This window comes from Chiloscyllium plagiosum, chromosome 14 (assembly GCF_004010195.1).
Source record: "Chiloscyllium plagiosum isolate BGI_BamShark_2017 chromosome 14, ASM401019v2, whole genome shotgun sequence".
Lineage (NCBI taxonomy): Eukaryota > Metazoa > Chordata > Chondrichthyes > Orectolobiformes > Hemiscylliidae > Chiloscyllium > Chiloscyllium plagiosum.
The window spans coordinates 13759954-13776984 of record NC_057723.1 but is presented as its reverse complement, the minus strand read 5'-3'; the positions used below and the strand labels follow the sequence as shown (position 1 = coordinate 13776984).

Here is a 17031-nt window from a genome sequence, read left to right as displayed (position 1 = left end):
TCATAGAGTCATACAGCATGGAAACAGACACTTTGATCCTGATGAAGGGCTTTTGCCCAAAACGTCAATTTTACTGCTCCTCGGATGCTGCCTGAACTGCTGTGCTTTTCCAGCACCATTCCAATCTAGACTCCATTCAGTCAATGTTGACCATAATCCCAAACTAAACGTGTGCCACCTGCCTGCGCATGGCCCATATACATTCATATATTTATCCAAATGCTTTTTAAACATTGTAATTGTATCTGCATCCACCACTTCCTTTCGAAGCACATTCCGCACACAAAAATGATTTTCGTATTTCAAAACCCAGAATACAAATTGTAAAATGAATTATTCTTTTATCTGTTCCTCATCTATTTATCAAATTTGTGCTGTACTTTAAGTTGTTTCAACAAAAGACTTCTTGAATCTAAGGAAAGCAAATTTGCTAAGTAACATGATGTAATTTTAGTTTCTTCTTTTGTTCCCTTTTTCCTCTGACAGTTATTTGTGAAGCAGCTATGGCTCAAAAAGTTAGAAATATAGATTGTTTGGAGACTTGTCTGTTCCCTTCAACATTTTGACTCTACCTCTTTACTTTCCCCAATGAAATGCCTCAATGTGTTTGATCACACATGTCAATAAAGCTATTGGAGCTGCTGTTGTTGGACTGCCTTTTTTGTCACCAGATTTGGTATCTCACTAGTGCTTAAGAACTTTCACTATGCACAACTCCTTTGGGAGCTCCTTACAATGTCTATCAGTCTATAGCTCTCTGGGAACAATCATTTCTCTTTCCTCCTTCTAAATCATAATTTCTGCTTAGAGCATATCTGAGCACCACATCTTAGGAAGGATGTATTTCCTTAGAGGTTGTAGGTTTCCAAAAATGATACCTGGACTCCTGTGGTTAAGTTATACAAGGAGATTATAAAATTAGGCATATTTTCTCTCGAATTTAAGGTAAGGGGTGATCTGATTGAATAGACAGAATAGAAAAAGCTAAACCATTTCCAATGGTTGGAGATTCTTGTAAAATTGGGGTAGGCCATTCAAGAGATGTCAGGAAGCACTCAACACACAAAAGCTGGTCGACGTTTGCAACTCACTTTCAGAAACGGTAGATGATGCTATGCCAGTTTTTAATTTTAAATCTGAGGTAAATTAAACTTTTTTGTTGAGAATAACTATTCTGGGACATGTGCCAAAGGCGGGCCAATCGTGCGAGGACACAGATCAGCCGTGATCTCCTTGTATCGCGAAACACGGCTCGAGAGCCTGAATGGCCGATTCTTGTACCTAACTGCGGACTCATTATAATCGAAATGCCGAGAAAATTAGCTGATATTTTTGATGCCTTGAAAAAAATGACTCCACAACGCGAGCAGATGATCAAAATGCTGTGAAGAACCTGTCACGGGATGTGGTTGCTCAAGAAGGTGGCCCAGCATCTCAGGAATGATATTTACGAAAAGTAGGCTGTGGAAAAGCATGTGCCTGCAGAGTCTTTTCATTGCATCCTGCATTTATCTAGCACTTCATTTTGCTGACGGGTTACCGCTGTGCAATTGCCGCCTCCTCTCGTTGCTAGGAGACAGCTTTGCCGCAAAAAAAGGTGAGCCTGCTCTCGCGATAATAGATTTCACAGCTATACGTCGGGGAAGGCGTGGCCTGACTGGCGTCCGATCACGTGGTGACGTGCCTCGTGCGTTTTGTTCAGTAATTCAGTCATAATTTTTTGTCCCTCTCAGTAAATACATTAATCGCCAAGATCAAAAAGAAAAGATCTCAGCCTGCCGCTTTTTTTTTTCTCTCCCTCCTCGTCATCACGAAACGTCTATTTGTTCCGTTGGTCGCGAGAGGCGTCCGGTCGTCCCGCCTTCTACGGTTCGGCCGTCCAATGACTAGGCGGTGCCGTCCGTCCGCCCCGTTCTGATTGGGCGATCCTGCTGTCTATCACACAGTACGCGCCGGCACGACGTTTTCAGGTTTGATTGAGCAGTGCGGCATCATCGTTTTTTTTTCATTTCTCCTTCTCCCAATCCCCCCTCCCTTTCTTTCGCCTTCAAGTAAATGTGCCGTGCGTCTCGCATATAATATCCATTCTATCAAAACCCGCGTTTTAACTTTTTTCCCTACTTCTCTGTGCGAGAGCGGGGAAAGGAAACTGAAATTGGGATTGATCGATTGCTCCTTTCCTCTCCCCTTCCCCCCCTCCCCCCCATGAGGCGGTTGGGTACAACCTAACTCGCTACTGTCTCCTTAACCCGCGCAGCTCCCCTTTCTGATTGGCCCGCGCCGCGGGGAGCTGGTCGGTGATTGGAAAACAGTTCTGTCGATCACACACTGGTCGGTGTTTGGTCGCACGGTGCGGTGCGGCCTGGGTTTTGCTCCGGTTTGTTGTCATGTTCGCTGGTGGATTTCCACTAAAGGCTCTGACATTCTGATGGTGCAGCAGCGACCGGGGCCGTTCACCTTAGGAAGATGATCATAGAGAATCTGGACGCTTTCAGATCTTGGTTATCAAGGGCCCTGGATCCTATGTGAGTATTACTGTGCTCCTTCGAATCTATCTCGCACTTTTTTTTCCTGTTGGCATGGAGGTAAAATATATATTCTGAAGGGGGCGGGGACTTTTACACTTTTCAGGCCTTCAGGCTGCCTCATGAGCCAGGCTCGTCAGGCCACACGCTAAGATTAGGATCTGTCACCGGAATTAAAATGAGGCAAATCAACGTAATCTATCAGTGTTTGCCTCGGTAGACCGTTTTTGGGATGTGTTAACTCTTTGGAAGCACTCCGTTGCTTTTACGAATCCAAAATCAGTGAGCTCGCATTTAGGGTAAATGTTAACGAGGGGCCCTTCACTTTTAGCGATTTTAGGGGGTTTGCTTGTAAAGCGTGAAACAAGAAAATTTACTGGGCATAAAGGTTTAATTTGAAATGCTGTACCGACCTTATGCTTTGGGTTTTCATTCTCAAACTCCGAGCAAACTTTCAGAGTATCTCCTCGAAGTGCAACATCTCGCTGAAGTTTGGTGGATGAGCAAACAAAATTATGCGTTTGCTGATTGTTTAATTTTCAAACCTTTATGTGAAAAGAAAAGGAATACGTTATACAGTTAGTTGACCAGTAATGATGAACAGTAATTAGGAACAACACCATCAATTATCAACAATAATTATTAACTTTTTTGGTCAGGTATTAGTGGAATGTGAGCTCCTGATCATCAGTATGCATCGTGTAATCAGTGTGACTAACATGGGTTATCTAATTACTTTTCCTGATTTTTTTTGTGGGGACTGATGTGCTTAAATTGGCTGCCATGTCTACCTGCAGAGTAACATCTTCCAGCTATCACTATCTACACTTCTGGGTTACATAGGCACAAGTCCATGTCAAACCTCAACTGGGAGAGTACTTCTGCCTCTCCCACCCTTTCAAATGACTTCAGGTGACTTAGAGTCGTACCATCTTTTGACGACGAAAAGTAACTTCTCCATTCCTCTGTATTCCATCAGTCAATCATTGTAAATATATAGGTAAAAACAAGGATTGCAGATGCTGGAAACCAGAGTCTAGATTAGAGTGGTGCTGGAAAAGCACAGCAGGTCAGGCAGCATCCAAGGAGCAGGAAAATCGACGTTTCGGGCAAAAGCCCTTCATCAGGAATACATTGTAAATATATGTCTACTATTCATTGACCTATCCAAGCTACTCTATACTAAATTAAATCTCATCTCTTCCACAGAAAATAGCCCCAGAAATAGCCTTCTCTGTTGCAAATATACCAGACCAGAGCTGTTAAATTCTAATGGGGCACAAACTGTGTTTACTTACAGCGGTTAGACTTTGTTAAAAGAATGAGGGCATCTTAAATGTAGATCCACAGCATTTAAAAAAATCCTTTCCGTAATGATACTAGAAAATCATTAAACTTTCTGTGAATTCTGCTACTGTAGAGTCCCAAATCTGTCTTTGTTTACAAAAAAGGCTTTGAGTTCTATGAAAAGTCTAAAAATGTGTTGGCAGCATAACACTTCAAATTTCATAATCTCATCTGTAATTCTGATGTGAAAATGAGTAATTTTCCATCTTGAGATTTATTTGCTATTATCTGTTAATAACTTGAAGCACAGTTTAGGATAATGGATGAAATTCTAATGCGGGGGTGGTGGGGTCGCAAAATTGAAAAAAGTTTTAAAAATTGAAACTAAGAATCTTTTAAGAACATGAAACATGTAAAACTTAGTTGAATTTGACTAAATTTCACTTTCTCGATGGAGATCGTTCTTTCTCCATTCATGACAACTTGTGTTGCTGCTTTACATTCTTCTGCAACTGGCTTTCCAGAGGATTTTATTTTCTGGAAGGAGTACTGGGTGCAGCCGAGGCCTTCTTTTTTATTCTCCCCAATACTACATTGTTCTAGTCAAGTTTTCTCCATACCCTTGTGCAAGCAATAATTTCAACTTCAGGTAATTCCTTTTGGTGTAGGACCACATCCTGAATTTATTTGTTTTTAAAATTAAATCCTGTTATGGCAAAATCAAATGTGTAAATTCCATGTAGATTTAGGATTTTATGATTTATAAAAATTTTTATCTGGATACTAATGCCTTCTTGTCAGTCTCTCGAAGTCACTCTTGGTCCACATTTTTACTAAATGAAGACTGGTTTGTTCAAGAATGTTTGTGCGAAAGTAGTAACAAAAAGAAATTATTGGAAATTGCAATCTGGCAGTATCTATGCAGAAAGAAGCTGAAAGAACAAGTTAATAAGCTTTTGCCTTAGTTTGTGGAGAGTGTGCAAAACATATTTACATTATGGTAAGGCCTTTCACAACTGTAAGCCATTCCAAAGTGCTGTACAGCTTATCCACAACAAGAATTGTTATTATTGGTGTAATGTAGGAAATGTGACCAACAGTTTTGCACAGCCAGATCACACAAAAACACTGTGATGAAAACCAGATAATCTGTTTCAATGATGCTGATTGGTATTGCTAAATATTGGTCAGAGTGCTGAGGAGAACTTTGCTATTCTATGAAATTGTGTTGTGAATCTTTTGTTTTTTGCCCAGGAACACATCACCTAAAATCTTTGCCAGTGCAGCATTCTCTCAGGACAGCACTGAAAGGTCAATCTCGATTTTTGAAAGCAGGGCTTCAGTCAGTGAGTTTATTTGAGTAAGCATGCTGCCAACTGAGCCACAGCTGCTACCCCCAAACCATTGCTATTACTAGATAGGAACCTGGAATCAGAATTATACTAGTTGTTTCTATAACTTCCCTCTGTGCAGTACACTTCTGATGACAGCAACAAACAGTTTAAAAAAAACATCTTCATTTGGGCAATCGGGTATCTGTAACGTCTGATTATTAACTTTTCTGTCCTTTTTATGGGAAAAGTGATAAACACACCAGAAAATGACATATTTTTCATTTACTTTGTTATCATCGCTGCTATTGTTTCTATAGACCAGAATAAAGGAATGGAAGATCTAGAAATCAAAATTACATCACATTTGAGGTAGTGAGAAAAAAGCTATGAAGGAAAAGTATAGTCATTAGCTTCTTTCAAGTATTTATTATGGATCGCTCGAGGTGTTGGTGGTTGTTACAAAACATTATTATATTTTTCAGTGCACAATAGATTGCAATGGTCCTGACTGCAGTTATTTCAAACTGTGACTTTAATGGAAGGGGTGAGGTGTGGAGGGAGTGAAGGAGAGGAGAAGTACAGAGTGTTGTTGCAGAAGGAGCTTGATCATTGTTACTTCAACTGCTCCCTCAATTTTTTTCTTTTTTTGCAAGTGAGGAAATTGGATTCAGCTTCTTTTTAGAAAGTGGGCCATTAGAGTGATACTTTGATTAATTACTTACCTTTTATACCCATAAATTGATAGTTTTAAAGCAGGGTTGAAAATTGAGTGTGGGTCTCTAAACTGTACTGTTGTCTCTCCTTGTAGTTGGAGGAATGTGGAGCAAGGTATTGGGGAGATCTGAAGGCAAGCTGTTTTAAAAAGTCAGAAAACAAATCTTTTGATTAAATAAAACAGTTGGTTCAGCATCCAGCGTGATTGGGATTTAAAAAGTCAATTTTGCACATTGGCAAGTTCTATTCATCACCTAGTTTGTCTTTTGTGCATGGTGAAAAAATATAAGTAATAAATGTGTAATAGGTAATATTTATCTGTAGAAATTATAGATCTAGGAGTGATAGTAGTACTTATAGCCACAAAAACCAAAATGCTGGAAAAGCTCAGCAGGTCTGGCAGCATCTGTCAAGAGAATTCAGAGTTAACATTTCGGGTCCAGTGATCTTTCCTCAGAACAGTCATCGAGTCATATAACACAGAAGCAGACCCTTAAGACCAACTCATCAATGCTGATCAGGTTTCCCAAGCTAAACTAGTCCCATTTCCCAGTGTTTGGCCCATATCCCTCTAGGTTGTTCCTATTCATAAACCTGTCCAAAAGTCTTTTGTAACTGTACTTGCCTCTACCACTTGCTCTGGCAGCTCATTCCATATACATTCCCCTCTCACGAGAAAACTATGTCCTCTGGTTTTGAACTCCCCTACCCTAGGGAAAAGACCTTTGCTATTCACTTTATCTATGCCTCTCATGATTTTATAAACCTCTATAAGGTCAGGGGACAAAGGTCCCAGCCTATTCAGCCTCTCTTGATGACTCAAACCATCCAGTCCCAGTAGCATCCTTGTCAATCTTTTCTGCATTCTTTCCAATTTAATACTTGTAGAGGGATGACACTACTCCTGGCCTAGGTTGTTTGCTAAGACTCAATCATCCTTATGACTGAGGACATAATGACAGTTGCCAGATAGTGGGAAATAACTGGGACTGTTAGCAGAAATTATATTGTAATTGTTTTTGGAATGATATTTTTACACTGTTTGGCCTGGTTAATACTTATGCTTATGCATTAGGTACTGCTCAATACTGTGCTTTCTGTTTGAAAAGATGCATGATATTAGCTACAGTTTTACAAGAAGGTGTGCTTACGAATCAAGGGATAATGAATTTAGGGATAGACAAGATAAGCAAGTCTTCAGTATGACAAGTTTAACATTTCTTTTGTGCAGCTCGTAAAGGTTCAGTTTCGTAAGTTCCAGATGTTCTGTTTGTGAATTCACTCTTCTCATCTTTTCACTGAAAATGTCATCACTAAAAGGTATTGAGTTTCTTTACAGAATACAGATGTTCCCAATTTCACAGCATAACTGTTTAACTTCTAGCCGAATTTCCAACATTATGTGGTCAATATCATTGCAAAGTGCTTCCTTTTAAAACAGTACAACTATCCCAATTTTCTGTTGAAATTCTCATCCCCTGACTCTGCTGCCACCACCATAGTCATCAATACCATTCTCAATTGCTTTTCCTGTTAGATAGGAATGCATAAAGGAAAGTCGAGGAAAGAGAATGGAGATGCTGCAGGAAACATTGTTGCATTAAGTTTAAAAGGTCCAATTATTTCAAGCTACTAGAAATAACTAAGCGCGAGAGTATTTGAGAACAACAATCTCTAATGCACGCTTAATCACTGGGCAGCTGTGACACCTATGCATCCAATATGTTTTTGAGATTTGGACAATCTACAGCAGGCATCTCAAAGCACTGGAGAATTACCCCAGTGATATATTTGTCAGATCCTCCAAATCTGATGGTAACCCAGCAGCTCTCAAGCTTGCCCAGCACAAAGTGCTCATCACTCACAACAAGTTCTGTTAGGGAGGATGTCATGTTTATGCCTGACTTCAGATTTCTAAAGGAACTGCTCTTCACTGAACTCAGCAGCTGGAGAAGCTAGTAAGACAACAGAAAAGCTTTAAGATATTTTCTCAGCATTCTGAAGAGGTTAGACATTCCTATCAACTTGTGTACATCCCCAACTCGTGACCAATCAAAATAGAGAAGGTTCATTTTGGAAGTCACCAGATGCACAAAAGAAGCTTCAACACAAATGTGCAGAGGTAAAGTCAAGACATTCATGAGGATGCTCAAACCTTCAAACACCCCTTCTATCCAACCCTTAAGCAATAATTGCCTAATATATTGCTTAATTATTATAGCAGAGCAGATCATTCATTCGAGTCATCAGCCTCGAGTCACCAACCCTTCATAGTACAGTGGAAGCAAATCATCTTGATCCTGAGTGATTGCCTAAGGAGGAGGAAAGGTGCATTTATCTCAAACTGTTAGTGTATTGGAAGATATGTGTTCATTTGGCACCCTTAAATCTAGATGAAACTGTACCTTGATAAGTATGTTTGACAGATGTGGCCTTAATTATGAGTCCTATGATTGGAGTGGCCTTCATACTGCGCTGTCTTTGGTTTGGTGAGTGTGTCAACAACTGAGCCAAGATAATAGCTATATAGACCTCTTTGGTTATGTCATGATGTGCTTTTGTTTCTTAGTACTCATTTTGCTGACTGTGTTCTTTTTTTCCAATGACTAGGCCCTCATTTTTGTGAAACAATTATTCAAGTGTAGGTTCTTGCGATTTTAAAAAATTGGACATCAGCTTTTTCCCAGTTTACTTGGGGTTGACATTTCTTTCTCCTAGTCTCAATTAAAATTTTTTTAGTTGTCCAAATTTGAAAAGTTTGCATGTCTGTTTTTCCATTCTTAAAGGAGATATGAAGACTTCTGTCCAAACTGTATAACCTATTTGCTGTCTTTGTGGCAGAAACAATTCATGTTTTTTCAGGTTGCCTTCTGATGATCTTTAAGGAAATTAAGATTCTTGCAGCTCCTTTTTATTTGACAGTGTGAATTCAAGTGGTGTGTGTGATTGAGTGTGCTGGAGTCAACTTTTTTCCTGCAAAAACAAATGCTATTGTGACATCAGAGCAATAGCCACAGAAGCCAGTTGGCTACCTCCTCTCTCAACCAAAACTGACCAAACATTTTACAAGAATTATCTTGTTGATGTAGAAAATGGAAAGTCCTGTGAATACAGTTTTTCAGATCATTGGTATTGCCTGAACTGTGCTGATTCCTGTATGGTCTGACTGACATGGGTAGAGACTCTGAATTCTTCCTGAGCCTTCAGTTAGCCTTTTTAAACTTGAAATGCCCTTGAATGATTAAAGTGGGAAAGTTTTATGTTTTGCAAAGTTACTTGATCTCTGTGTGGATAAGTGTTTAATGAACTCTTTCAGGATGTGATAGTTAGATTTTAAGATTTGAAGAAAATGATTGTCATTTTTGATGAAGTTATGCCGAAGTGCATTTGAATAAAGAAATCGATTATTTAATTTGCATTTTCTTTTTAATATTTCTTTTCAATGAAAAGTTTGGAAATATGGCAGAAAGCTAAACTCCTTTATCATTGGCATACAGAAAAGAGAAATCTGCGATTTCAAAAAGTTTTCACAAGGAACACATCAGTACTGTACCATATCTCTAATGGAAGGCTCATTATACTTGGCTGAACTCCTGATTTGGCATGGCTAGTTTGATTAAATGTTGCTGATAAACTCAATTTCCTTGTTTATTTTGTGGTGAGGAGGAACCTGTATTTCATAATATTTGATAAGTACACCATATTAATAAGGATTTGATGTTTTCACCACAATTTTGGTCACATGATACACAAGTTAAGCAATGTGATTGCTGCAAGGCCTTGTGAAGGCTACTGTCTACAATTTTAGACAGAACATGCTTAGCATAGATCAAATCTTACCTTTTTTGAGCTCTGATTTATGCAAAAACTTGGAATATTGACTTTTTCACTGGTTACTTTCTGCAACTGTTGGGCACAAAGTGACATTTCAACTTAAAAAAAGATGCGGTCAGAGGCAGCTTGCTTTTCTTTTTTGAATAGTTGTCCAGAGCGTGAACATTGAAAAATAGACACATTTGATTTTCCTTTTATTCATGGTATTACAAATTGTCCTGAGTGCAAGATTAAAATCTTTGACAATATGTGGTTTCCTTGCTGTAAGGAAAAACACTTCATAATGTATAGAAACAGAAAACAAGAGTATGTGTTCAGTCCTTTGTGCCTGCATAGCTATTCGATATGATCATCCTGCTCAGTACTCGGTTCTCACCCCTCTCCTCCCATATATCCTTTAATCCCTTGAGTCCCAATAACTCAATCAGTTTCCTCCTTGAAATCATTTGATGTTTTGGCCTCAACTGTTCTCTATGGCAGAGAACTCCACAGGCTCACCACTATCCAGGTGAAGAAATGTCTCCTCATCTCGGTCCTAAATGGCCTACCCTGTATTTTTTAGACTGTGATCCCTGGTTCTAACTTCTTGGCCATCAGAAACATTCTTCCTGTGGTTACCTTGTCTAACCATGGAGCCATGCAATGTGAAGACTGGCTCTTTGGCCCAACTTGTGCATGCTGACAACTGAGACTGGAAGGCCCAAGCAAACCAGGCGAGGCCTGATGACCTGCAGATCCCGCTGCCCAAGCACAGGAGACCGCCCTCACAGAGGTCTACAAAACCATGAGGGGCACAGACAAGGCAAACGGCCAATACAGGCCCTCCTGCCCTCCTCCACCAGAGCAGGATAATCCAAAACCAGAAGACGCAGGTTCAAGACGAGAGGGGAAAGAACCAAAGTCCTGCTGGAATTTGAGGTTCCACTCCTGCCCCATTATTCTTCTGAACTCCAGTGAATATAGTCTTTACCAATCTCAGACTTCAATCCTACCATCCATGGAATCAGTCTGGTCAACCTTCATTGCATTCCCACAGTAGACTCTGCTAAGTAGTCCAAAACTGCACAGCCAGTCAGGCAGCATCCGAGGAGCAAGAGTGTCAATCAGAGCTTATGCTCGAAACGTTGAACATTACTGATGAAGAGCTTATGCTCAAAATGTTGACTCTCCTGCTCCTCAGACGCTGCCTGACTGGCTGTGCTGTTCCACAGCCACGTTTTAAGACTGTGATCTCCAGTATCTGCAACCCTCACTTTTACTACCAAAACTGCATGCATTTCCTCAGGTGTGGTCTCCACAAGGCCTGTACAATTGTAGAAAGACATCCCTACTCCTGTACTGATCCTCTTGCGCATACCTTTTGTCAGCTTCACAGACCGCTGCACCTGCATGCATTCTTTCAGCAACTGAAGTATGGGGACACCCATTGGATGGGAGCCATTGCCCTAAGCTAATGTAACAACTGTTAATGGTGAATTAATCAAAGGTTTTTTGGAAGTCATTTTTTTCATAGAATAGGTGAACATAAATGCTGTATTATTCTGTGCCTCGGATAAGGAGCAATATCTTTGAATATTGCAGAAGATCTTTTGAGTTGCTGATTGCGACGTCAAGGGATCCCTGTATGGCATTCTAGCATTCATTCCGATATTTCTGCCATTTATTTTATTTGCAGTTCTGGCAACAATCATTTTTTTAAAATGTAGTTTGTTTTATTCTTTTGAAATCTTGCGTGTTGTTGCCCTTTTGAAATGGACTTGCTTTTTGTTCAAATAAGATTAGACTGATTTTTCAAGATTTTGAAGATTGTATGTACTCTTATGAATGAAATTCTAATAAGAATTGGAATCTTTGATTCTGAAAACAATATTCAAAACCTAATTCAATAAAAAAGAGCAACTTGTATCACATCTAAAGAGTAGAAAACATTTGAGATGCTTCAAATGTGTCTTTGTTACTAAAGTTTAGTGTCATTTTCTGTAATTGTGTGTTGATTTCATTGTACACTTTATTAATGCTAGAAATTTATTTCAGGTTAGGTTCTGCAATTAGGAAGCCTGCACAAAACTTGGAAAGAAGTTTTGAATAAATATGGTTGGAGACTCTGAAGTAAGAGTCTTATGTAAGATTTGAGAAACTCATTCATCAGTGATGTTACAAGACATTTATTAATTCAATTGGATAAAGCTATTGTTTATTTTGAAAAAAGTCATGAAATGTATTGCGTAATGTTTATTCTCCTAAGATAGGGTTGTGTATCTTTAAGATTTAAATGTTTAATTGGTAGCTATTTGTATACATTCTTTCACTTTGGCATTTATTTGTTCATTCCTTCTATGAAGATTGAGATTGTTCCGAGGTTAATTTTATCTGCGAACTTGGATTGAATGTGCTTGTCATCTTCAGACTACACAAATACATACTCACAAGTCTCCTACACTAATGTTTATGTCAGGTGATCCAAATAATACATGCATAAGCTTATGGTGGTTTGGAACTTGCTCTGTAAGACATGGTGCAGGTTGCCTTGTTATGAAGAAGGTACAAAATGTTCACAAATGTAGGCAGTGGAGCAGCTGTGGTGACTGCAGGCAGATGGCTAGGCACCTTGTCCAGTAATGAGGTGTTAGGAATGTTGTATTTTATACATTTGTACTTTTAAACAGTTCAATTAATGCCAAGATGCAAATTTGCTGGAGGCTTAGAAGGCTGCTCATTGGAATTTCTACCTGGGTTCAAGACAGAAATTATTTACTTGATATGGGGATGAGTGTGAGAGAGGCAAAAGTCTATCGACAGTCATTTTAGTTTTGGATTACAGGGTTCCTAAGATAACACTGAAACTTTCATGACACAAGTAAGACTGCAGCTAACTGAAAGAGATCAAGTAGTAGTTCGAAGCACTTCAAACTTTATTAACATACAGGACATGGATGGGAGTTCCCACTCGGATCGAAGAGACTGAGTTTGAGAGGATTTGAAAGAATCTAGAATATTCACCTCCACTGAAGTAGCAGGAAGAAATTTCCCTAATTTAATGATGTATGTCAGTTCTGTGATTAGAATTACTTGGCTGGGAAAAAAAAAGAAAGGAAGAGAGCACTTTGGAGCTGAGAGTAACTTGGGCTGGAAGGTATTAGTGGGTCGAGAAACCTATTGACGAAAATAATACGTGAGGTTAAGGTAAAACCCATGCATTTTGGGAAAGTTGAACTTCATGATTCCTTATCTGATGCTCAGCCCCTACCTCCAATCGAAACTGGGAATGATAGTTAAAATGCTAAATTCTAAATATTTCATTGTGAAATATATAAAGTGAAATTAAAGAGAAATGAGATGATCAGAAAAAGTAAAAATAGATATTTTGTCATGAATCCTTGCCATCCTTTGTAAAAAATTACTTAAGTTAAAATGCACACGTCTCAAGTTTTCTGACTTGGGTACATTTTTTGGGTTAGTACAGCAAAACCATGCCTTTCCATGTATATGAATATCCAACTCCTTGGTAAGGTATAAATAAGGTGGAAGAGCAAGGTAACTCACGCAGAAATTCCTTGATTTCCATATTTACATGCATTTGTAGATGCTGTAAATTGATTTTACTTAGTGTTAACTGCTTATGGAAATATGAGGCACTACATATAAAAATCATGTTTTATTCTGCTACAATTCATGATGTGACATTTTAGAAGTATCATTCCTAAGTTAAGGAATCTTAATACGTTAGAGGCTGTAAAAACTGGAAGTAAAGCCTGGCATTGTTTATGTTGGAGACATATATGATCTGGTCATGAAGGATTTTATTTTACTTACAGAAGGTTGCCATTAGGCCAAACACAGATTTGCATTAGGTATGTGAAGGACCTATTTCAGGTATCTGTACTTTTGTTTAAAATTACTCAACTTTTCCCTTGGTAGGGAAGGGTATTTGCTAGGTAAAAACAATGACTGCAGATGCTGGAAACCTGATTCTGGATTAGTGGTGCTGGAAGAGCACAGCAGTTCAGGCAACATTCAAGGAGCAGTAAAATCGATGTTTCGGGCAAAAGTCCTTCATCAGGAATAAAAAAGCTGATTTAAAGCCTACTGCGCCTGGTATTCCCCGGCGGTCTCCCACCCAAGTACTAACCAGGCCTGAGTCTGCTTAGCTTCCGAAATCAGACGAGATCGGGTGTTTTCAGACTAGTATGTATTTGCTGTCTATAAGGACAGGAAAATTTCATTGTAAATTATTCTTGGGTGGCATGGTGGCTCAGTGGTTGACACTGCTGCCTCACAATGGCAGGGACATGGGTTCAGTTCCAAACTCAAGCGATAGTCTGTATGGAGTTCGTAGTTCTCCCCGTGTCTGTATTGGTTTCTTCAAGTTTCCTCCCAGAGTCCAAGGATGTGCAGGTTAGGTGCTTTGCCCATGCTAAATTTCCCACGGTGTCCAGGGAGGTGCAGGCTAGTTGGATTAGAATGGGAAATGCAGCGTTAGAGGAAAAGGGTAGGGGAATGGGTCTGGGTGGGATGCTGTTTGGAGGGTTGGTGTGGTCTCAATGGGCCAAATGGTCTGCTTCCACACTGGAGGGATTCTGTAATTCTGCTGCTGCTGAGGTTTCAGTGCAAATAATTTTAAGACCAAGCTGAATTAATAAGAGCCATTGCAAGTCTGGTGTGCTGCTGTCTGATTTCTGTTGAAACAAATAGGATGGTGGCCAAATTTGCTGCTTACAGAGACAAATCAAAGATTTAATCATCTACCTGTCTCTCTTTTAGATGTTTCATGATCGATTTTTCTCTCTTGATTTTGTTTGCTTTGTGCCAATATCTTTTTTTTGACAGAAAAGATACTGTTGCAATTCATCAAGGGTGAGTGTGACTGGACTTTCTTTTGTCATGTTTAGAAGTGTAGTAGCACAAAGCTTTGTGATTCTCAACTGTTTTGCGTTAAGCACCTAAGGCTTGAGGAGTTGAAGTACATGTTAAAATTTGTGTGTGGAGCATATCTACAATGCCTTTAAAACTGGGGTAGAAACTTTGCAACTGTCTTATTTAGATCTGGTTGGCAAAGCAAAACTTCATGATAGACTGCTCTGAGAAGAAAATTAAATTGTCAGACGGAGGACTTGCAGTGATATACAGTGAAGACTGTGTTTCACCAACAAATGAATATCAATAATTGCATTTGCAAATACACATTTACACTTGCTGTGGATTGCAGTATTGACAGATTTACTTTTTGACAAAGTCTATAAACAGAGAATTGGAAATTGAAATCCCACCTAAGCCTTGGCATCTCCACCATTGCCATATTCCCTCAGAGCTTCAGTTCACCACCAGTGTAGATAGATTAGGCATCCAAAATTAATTTTCTCAGTATCAGTAGTAATAGAGCTTTAAGAAAATAAGTGATACTCACTTAGGAATAATGAAGTAAGCAGATATTGGCAGTAAAATTCATTTTATAATGAATTTGTCAAGTTATACCTTTAGTGTTGACTTGCTAAAAATTGTTTAGATTATTGGACAGTTGCTTTGTTTGAACTCTGCGCTTGACAGAACATTACCAGAATGTTTATTGAGCAGGCATAAAATAGTTAATATTTTAGCAAGAAACCCTTTCTTAGAGTGTAAAATTGCAGCAATTTATCTTTCGGGTTTATTTTTAACAGCAGTAGGGTATATTTGGGTAATGACGCATTCTAACTTGACTCTACCTCTCCCGAAGTAAGTGTGCTAATGTATAAATCCAGTACCAACCTTTCTGAATGTATTTTAAATACTGTATAAATCAATTAATCCAAGATTAACCAAGTTCTGATGATTTGTGGCCTTTTACTTAATAGCATATCGATGTTAAACTAAAATGGACATTGTAAAGCTAGAAAATGATATAGGAACTCAAACTTCTTCCAGTCTTGTGTTCACACTTTACTAGCTTTAAGAATCTGCTCTTAACCATGGTTTGTGGAGGCTCCAACTGTTTCACTTCTACTATTTGAATCACTCTCCTTAAACCCTAAAATTTCCTCTGCTGTTAAAAGCCTTCTCAATATTCAATCATTTGACCAGTCTTTGTGTTTTAACACTTCAATTAAGATAATTTCAATCCTCCTTCTGTGTTAACATAAAATCTTTGCATAAATGAAAATGGTTGGCCAGATAAGAATGATCTCCCTTTGTTTGAAGGAAGAAGTAATTCAAATATTTAGACTAAGTAAGTTCAAAGGCTTGACTGAGTTGGGAACTGTAAGGATTAAGGGAATTGTAACATTTCAGGAAGTGCCTTGGTGCTCAGAGATGAAGATGAGAAATGGCACAGAGTTATGATTGCTGAAAGTGGATGTTTCTGGGTGTTGAATAAGGACAGGATCGTATATTATTTTTAATGGTCCTTTCCATTTTATTGTACCATGTGTTCAGACGTATTGACAAGTTTTACCCATCAATTTCCTTCCTTCATTTAGCAAATTACTCCGTTAACCAAGAAATTTAACCTGTACAAGAATAGGAACTATAATATAGAAGGCCTTGATGCTGATTTTTCACTAGTATTGTTTTCCAATGCTTTGGAATGTTGTGTTACATTATGTATTTATGCAACAACTTTATCAAGAGTTGCTATCAACAGTAATTGTTAAAACAGCAAAATGAATTAAGCAATTGTCAAGAAGCTTCTGAATTACAAATTGAGGCAGAAATTTACATGTTAGCATTTTAAATAAATCCTATTTCTTGTGATGTCTGAAAGTTATTTGAATACTGTTCTATTGCGATATTTGTGTTTAGTCACATAATGAAGATATCATTTTGATACATTATCTAATATTTTATCTATTCTGCCAAAGGGCTTCAACAGTGTTTTTTTTAGCCTTTTCCTCATCTCTCCAATTTTCGAGGGTTTTAACATCCGACATGATTAATATTTAACTAGCATTTCATAATGTGCCTTGGTTCAATCTTTTGGTAATTCTGTTGAATTATAATGATTTTTTAAAATTCAATTTTATGATCATAGAAACTTTACTTGGAAAAATATTTTGAAGAGGGTAATGTTAGTGGTTTTCAGGAGGATAGAACCTGGGTGTTGAATAAGGACAGGATCGTATATTATTTTTAATGGTCCTTTCCATTTTATTGTGACACAAGGCTGCCTTATAATGCCTTTCAAATTCATGACTTGTATCACCTAGAACAACAATGACCATTGGGATCACTACCATCTGCAAGTTTTCCTCCAAGTCACACTCCAACCTAATTGGATCAACATCATGGAACTTGCTGTTTAACAACACTGTGTATGTACATGACATAGACTACATGGTTCAAGAAGCTGGGACATCATTACCTTC

General features: G+C 38.5%; 1 protein-coding gene and 1 pseudogene across 3 annotated transcripts in view; one reads left to right on the top strand and one right to left on the bottom strand.

Moving 5' to 3' along the window:
- The first annotated feature begins 1727 nt into the window (after nucleotides 1–1727).
- rbm27 (RNA binding motif protein 27) overlaps nucleotides 1728–17031 on the top strand; it is a 146777-nt gene continuing 131473 nt past the window's right edge. For 2 of the 3 annotated variants that reach the window (XM_043703210.1, XM_043703209.1), the window contains exon 1: nucleotides 1729–2525. In XM_043703210.1, coding sequence (XP_043559145.1) covers nucleotides 2467–2525 — 59 coding nt within the window. In that variant the 5' untranslated portion in view covers nucleotides 1729–2466. Of the gene's footprint in view, nucleotides 2526–17031 lie in introns of all 3 variants that reach the window. The other variant, XM_043703208.1, reaches the window with a different exon arrangement.
- LOC122557015 lies at nucleotides 13775–13891 on the bottom strand (annotated as a pseudogene).